At 34.9% G+C, this 7,299-nt stretch overlaps 1 protein-coding gene across 5 annotated transcripts in view; it reads right to left on the minus strand.

Annotated features, from left to right (window-relative positions):
- LOC148605553 (uncharacterized) overlaps nt 1–5,276 on the minus strand; it is a 117,605-nt gene extending 112,329 nt beyond the window's left edge. For 3 of the 5 annotated variants that reach the window (XM_088548464.1, XM_088548463.1, XM_088548461.1), the window contains exon 1: nt 5,169–5,270. In XM_088548464.1, coding sequence (XP_088404590.1) covers nt 5,169–5,261 — 93 coding nt within the window. In that variant the 5' untranslated portion in view covers nt 5,262–5,270. Of the gene's footprint in view, nt 1–4,452; nt 5,138–5,168 lie in introns of those variants that run through there. The other 2 variants (XM_088548462.1, XM_088548465.1) reach the window with 2 other exon arrangements.
- Nucleotides 5,277–7,299: the final 2,023 nt, after the last annotated feature.

Here is a 7,299-nt window from a genome sequence, read left to right on the forward strand (position 1 = left end):
TTGACGTACACCTGCTCAGGGATATGGAATACGATACTGGTACCTATTGTATTTAAGTGTCATTTACAGAGTTATCTCTTAATTTTAAAATCTACAGTGCATTTTATATAATTTTAATCTCCTAAGAACACAGCTTCTATGAAAACTGAATGCTATTTTTGTTTTCTATGGCAAATCAAACAAAAGATCAAAAAATAAAAATATGTAAGCTTTTTACCCATGGATCACATTTTACATGATGCTTAGCTGGAGTGCTATGTAAGTTGTCAATAATCCTGTAATCAATTCTAAAATATCTACTATCTCCACATTCTATCTATCAGAAAAAATGTATTGATGATTTTGTATCAAATTTCACTATTATTTCAGACATGTTGACAGAATTACCTCCCCTTTCCAATGGTCATTTCCATTGTAGATTTTAAGTTTTGGCATGTTAGATTTACATGTAGTTTCAACTTTTTTATGTGCTTATTTTGGTCACAATGCTATAGCTTAGAACTTAAGTATCTTCTATTACAATTTGTTTAGATTAAAGGCAAAATTTTGCTTGATTGACTGGACTAATGTTCTGAATTGTTGGAACAATTAAAATAGGAACCAATAATGATGCAGTGTGAACTAAATCAACAAAAATTACTTTATGCAAAATGATCATCAAAAATGTGTTAATATATATGAGGTTATTTTCTTTTTGAGTTCAAATGCAAAAATAACTTTAATAACAACTGAATTATAGACCATATTGAAATTCTATTCTCATTCATAATAAAATATGGAAAGATTCACTGTGTTTTTTTCTCAATGTAAATATTTTAATCAAAATTTACATGTAGTGCACAAAAATTGATACCCTGTTTTATATTTCATCTATCTTTATAATTTTACTGTTGAAAAAGAAAAATAAAATCAACCAAACTGTTCTGATATTGACCATACTCCTATATCTTCTGAAAAACAGATAAGGTTAAGAGTGATTAGCAGTATGCAATAATGTTTTTTGCATAAAAAAGAAAAAAAATGTCATTGTGATAATCATGTGATTTAAACAAAATAGTTCTGGAGAGCAAATGCATTGTTGCTTATCAGTCCTTTCCTTCAAAATTTTCCACAACTAGCCTGAATAATAGAGGACTGTATAGGATTCAACTGTATGTGCGTACAAGGATGAAACAACAAATGTGGGCTGAGATAACCCCCCCCCCCCATGCACCCCCCACTAATCAACCAAAATATGATTTTCAGGTACCCTTATACCTCTCATTTACAAATATTTTTGTCGCCAAAAAATAAACTGAAACATAATCGAATGATACAAAATTTTAGACGTCTTAGTTGAGTAATAACTTGTGGAGTCGAATTTATGTGACTTCTGACCGAAAAATCGAAAATCCAATTTTTTGCATTTTTTTTTATATATTCTGACTACGAAAATTTCCAAAAATCATCAACAGAAACCCAGAAGTATGAATTGTGATATTACTAAACAGAAAATACCATATAAGCCATTATTTACAGAAACATTAATACTCTAGGGGTTTTGACATTGAAAAAGATGTCAATTTAAGCAATTTTTCAGCAGGGTAGGAGTACAGTTTTTTCATTTTAACGCAAAACCCTTAGTGTTCCCACAACTTTCTTAGTATCATTGTAAAGCAAGACATTTAGCTACATGATGATACCTAAATGTGTTTAGTTTGTTCTCACATGCTGTCCCAGGAAAGCTTAGATGCTCAAACAATTGAGTCAAAAAAATCTTGGCTTTTTGACCCAGTGGGGTACAGATATAGGCTTATAGTATAAGCTTTGTCAAGATGGAAAAATCCATTTTTCTAATAATAACTATTTTATTTTATTACGTAACACACACTTCCTTATATAATGTGTCATTCATGCTTTACGCAAAAGTGACTAAAGCACTCAAAATCCTAGCTAGAACCCTGCTTATACTGAAAAGAATCCGAGAATATTCTTTGGCAACAAATTGATTCAGTAATGGGAGGTACATTGTACATGTATAAAAGTACCTGAAAATCACCATGAAGTTGATGAGTGTGTGTGGGGGGGGGGGGGTGCATTGTGGACCCTTCCAGCCCATGGACTAAAATGTACATATCATTTCATCCCATTTTACTGCATTGAAGAAGAAATATTTGTGCTTTCCTTTCTCCGAAAAAATTTTGCCATAATTTTTTGCATGATAATGACAGGACCTAGTTCCAAAGTTCAGACAATTAAAATTAATTTACAACTTTGTTGTAAATAATAAATCAACTAATCAATTTTTTTGCATCATTTAAGGTCTGCATCAAAACAGGTACCTGGTTCATATATTTTGCTGATTGGGAAACATGGGGATAATAGGTGTTACAAGATAATTATTAAAAAATTATACCATGGTCAGACTCAATTTGAAAATCTTCTCTTTAACAATGAATGCACAGCACAAAGTCTAATCAGTTGGGCTACGCATACTACATTCATGAGAAAAGAGTCATAAGAAGCTAAATAATGCTTTGTCCTTCTGTTTTTTGTATTTTAACCAAAAAGTTACCTTCTTACCTAAATTATTATTTCAATTAACATACATGTATGACAAACTACTGTTATCTTTAAATACATGTACAGTACATATTTCTGTCAATTTACATGACTTAACTAGATTTGGAGGTTGGCAAAGGTCCTCTTATGTCAAAAACTTAATCATACTGACACTTAAATTTTCATCAAAGCAAAACATTACATTCTGATCTATTAAAGCTTTAGAAAAAGTCCAAAATGCTACCTACATGTATAAAAAATGTTTTAAAGATGTAACTGTCTAAGATACTTGATCTGAACTGCTAGGATATTTAAAAAAAAGCTACATGCAGTTGAAGAGATAGGGATAAAACCAACCATTCTATGCAAATCATGGAACTGTTGAACCCATAACTTAATAAATATTTGGAATGTCCTTTGCCTACTCCAACATATGATATATCCTAACCAAACTTCATAAAAATGAAAAATGGCATGAAATCTACTATTTTGTTCCAAAGGGAACCTAGTACCTTTAATGTGCTCCTGACTTTGCTTGGTTATAAAACAAATACCTCCCTAATAGCAAGCACAGAGAGACAATGTGACCTCTTCCGTTACATGTTTGTTGGGGGGTTTAACGTCCGAGCCGCAATATTTCAGCTATATTCAGACGATGAACATGAAATGGATGATAAAATGAACATGAAGTGAAAAAAAAAGGATGGGTCACAAGGATAATAGGGTCGACAAATTTTGATTGCCACTGGAAAAAGGGGGGATGGGTAAGGTCAGGCAATTTAGCCTCCTGTGGCGGAGTGCAAAGGTTCCTACTCCTATCGAATACCACAGCAGGGTTCTTTAACGTGCGAGGAACGTGGCATCTTTCCCAACACAGTGCACCACTAATGGTTTGTGGTCAGGTTTTCCGTATTATAGCCTGACAACCCTAGCATGTAACACGCCAGGAGTACCCCATTCCACCACCTGGGGCACACATCCCAGTTGCTCTGTGGCCAGAGCGCCTAGCCCCCGGCTAGGTTTCTGAGCACTATTTAGTCGCCTTATACGACAAGCTTAGCGCTGTTGCAGGCCTATTCTTTTAACACCCGACCTGCACGGGGACTTCCGTTACAACATGTATATTTATTTCCCTAATGGTTTCCCAAAATACCAACAATTCTTTAGCCGAATCAATTAACTGGTTAACCAAATCTACTACCCACTGCAATCCTTCAACTGAAACATTACTAAGGTAACGAAGTAAAATTCAGTGTTTCTCTGATGTGAAGAATGACCGCAAATATGGGTCATTTAAATTGAAATGACATGGCCCAAATGACAAGTGAGAATTAATGTTTTGTCCGGTCTTACTATTTTATGGTAGTTAATTGTTTTTTAGAGTGAGGAAAAACAGGCCTTTGGAAAGAGGATTTTTATTCTGACTGAAGCTAATACAATACCTTACCTCTCATTGCATTTAACTCATTTTTCAGATGCAGCACCTTTAACACTCAGTGATTGCTTGCAAAAAGTTAAGGTAATTTTATATGTGTTAAAATTGATCATGGTAACTTTTCAATTCTTATTTCATCTTCATTCAGTTGGAGAACAATTATCTGAACATGACCATCTGAAATGGGAATCACTCATGGCTGATGCACTAGCTGTGGTTACGCGAACTCTTGTTTCATCAGGATGATTGAAAATGGTGTCCTTTTTGACAAAGCTGTAAGGCCATTGGACTCTTCATAAGCTAATAGAAGAAGTAACTTTAAGAGGGGCAGTCACCACAGGACACAAAAGTGACTTGATTAACAGGTAACTATTCTTAAGTTATTTATTCTTCAGATACAAGCATGTAGGTAACCACCTTTGGTACATGAGCAACATCTATCGTGAAAATTTACGTTAATGTAAAATGTACAGTACCTGAACTGATCTGTGCAACAAAAATTGCGACCAGTTATCGATCACTGATCAGTCATAAATCCGTCAAACCGATCCAATAAACTGGTGATCGCATCACATTCCACAGAGTAGTCACTGTAATTTACAGTCTTTTGTTGTTTTCTTTGTCAATTTTACACATATCTTATAAAATGCAATAGATTTTAACATCAATTTATACTTTTACTTAGCATTTCTTTTATTTGATACAAATCATCCATCACAACAAAACTGCAATCAGATAGGTCACCAGTCATTGGTTATCGATCCATCAGCAGTCATCGATCCGTCAAATCATTGTACAGATTGGTTCAAGGACTGTAACGTCCCATTATCTGGCAGAAATTGAGAAAATCACCCAAAAAAACCTTTTAGTTGGTCCCTTATTTTCCTGTCCATGAGAAAACTTTTTGTGGTTTCAAAGTTTTTTAACACTTTGTTCCTAGATCAAGTACAACAAAATACTAAAAATCTGTACCGTTCAGCCATACATGATACAGTGATACAGCGGGACAGGCGATATTATGCCATTTAATTATGGGAACAGACACTGTATAATTAGAACTGCTGTGATGCTATTTTTTTTTCTGATTTGACCCCAACAGTGTGTAGTAAAATCAGTTAACAGCTTCAAACACTAAACACAAAAGAAATAAAGTCGTCTGAGTAACGGGTCGACGGAATATACCACAACGTACCCTTTCAGGCCTTTGATTCCTGTCTTGTTTACACCGGATGTTAGTGTCGCAAGGGAAATGATTGAAGGTGTACTTGGTTCTGTAAAACGGCATACGCCAACCAAAGTCAACCGGAACCAATAGTATGAAGTATAAAGCTTTCGTTTAAACATATTCGATTGCAATAATAGCAAATGGATCAAAAGTTATACAGTCCGTTTAACACCTAACAATTTATTATTTAAAAAAAGTTTTCAATTTTTTTTCCATTTTTGATCAAGGTTTAAAATTTTAAAAACTTTCCAGGCTTATTTTTTTCCGACGCAGTCGGTACAGTTTCGCTTTTTACCCTTTGACCTTAAGGACGCTTTTCTATGGAAACAGTAATCCCTTTTGGGATTCGGCGCTGGAGATATTCCGGGTCGTTTCGCCCTTTTTCTCCTTCGCCCTGGGTTCTTTCGCCCTTTATGTGAGTTGTTTCGCCCTTTATGGTGGGTCGTTTCGTCCTTTCCTTATTAATAAGGAATTTCTCCTTATAAATATTATTTACTACTATTTTAGCCTTCGTTCTCGATGTGAGTCGTATCGCCCTCTCTAATTCGTTTATGTATCATTACAACAAATAAATAGTTGATGATACATTAAAAAGAGTTCGTTTATGTGATGAGTCATTTTATCCCTCCATTTTTATGTATTTATTTCTTCTGTTAAAAAAGATCAAAGATTTTGCCCCTACAAATGTTGAATAGTTTGTATATTTATTTAGATCTCTCTCTCTCTCTCTCTCTCTCGGAATATTGCGTAACTGCATAGACAGCTTGTCAAAAACAATATAGAATGCTTTATCTTTTCTTTTCAATTAAATTTTTGCTAATTTCATTCACAGCTTCAGCAATTAAATCAATTAATGTTTAATAGTAGGTTATTGACCCATATTTAATTGTATTCACAGCTTCAGCATTTAACATAATTAGTTCTAAATTGATCTACACTATACCTTTGTATAATTGAATTCACAGCTTCAGTATTAAACTTAATTAATTTGTAATAGTATATAATGTTTTAACCCGTATGTAATTGCATTCACGGCTTCAGTGCTTGATTGCGGTAATCGTTTGATCTTAAGATCGAATAGCTTGGGCATCGTTCACCGAGGTGCTTAAATACAAGTTCCATGGGATCATCCGGCATTCCCAAACAACTCCAGTATGCCTACTGAACTCTGCATAGAGTGTTCCCGACCAGTAACCGGCCGACAGCACGCCATTACATGCGATGTTTGTCAGAAATGGCAACATCGTATATGTAACACGGGTATTACACAACTGCAATACCGCAATGCCGTTAAGTCAGGTGCAAACATCCACTTTGCTTTATCTGAAAGAAAAAGGAATACCAGTACAAGTATCTACCAATTTAACAATTAGATCAACCCCTACTATACAAACATTCAAGTTTTTATTCACAGAATAAACATGTATTCTTACCTGTCACAACACAAGCCATTTAACAGGAAAATAAATCTAAGGTCAGTAAGGAGGGCGAAATGACCCATTAATAACTCGGTATATATCAACACATGTATATCTAATGAGGGCGAAACGACCCTACAATAAGGGCGAAACAACCCGGACGAACGGGGAAAAAGGGTGAAACAACGAGAGGGCGAATGGGAAAAGGGCGAAACTATCCGACGCCCTTGAAATGCCCTATATGTAGTATTCGGGAAAATTTTACAACTCGACCTCGACTCGAACCGGGACTGATTGCGCCGACAGCAGCACGCCAAGGATCCGGGACGGTGGATGGTTTGAAAGTAGACATATTTTGCTATGCAAGTATATCAATTTGAATACCAAAGTCCACCTTATTCGTTAGCTACAGCACGTTTTTCTCGGACGACCGCTTCAAATTGTCTGGTGGCCGCCATCTTTGAGTATATTTAAACTGATCATGTGACACACATTCTCGTAATTTAAATACTATAGTCTGTTTCGTTTTGACATTTTTCTCCTACCAAATGGATCGAGTTAGAAAAAAAAATTGGAAATTGTTTTTACGCTTTAAAAGACTAAAATTAAAAGAATATAATTAATGCACTGCTTCTAAATTAGTATTAGAAACAGGGGGCTGACATATACGTTTAATAAAA

This window comes from Perna viridis, chromosome 10 (genome assembly GCF_037379345.1).
Source record: "Perna viridis isolate PV_CMFRI_1.1 ecotype Kerala chromosome 10, ASM3737934v1, whole genome shotgun sequence".
In the NCBI taxonomy this organism is placed as follows: domain Eukaryota; kingdom Metazoa; phylum Mollusca; class Bivalvia; order Mytilida; family Mytilidae; genus Perna; species Perna viridis.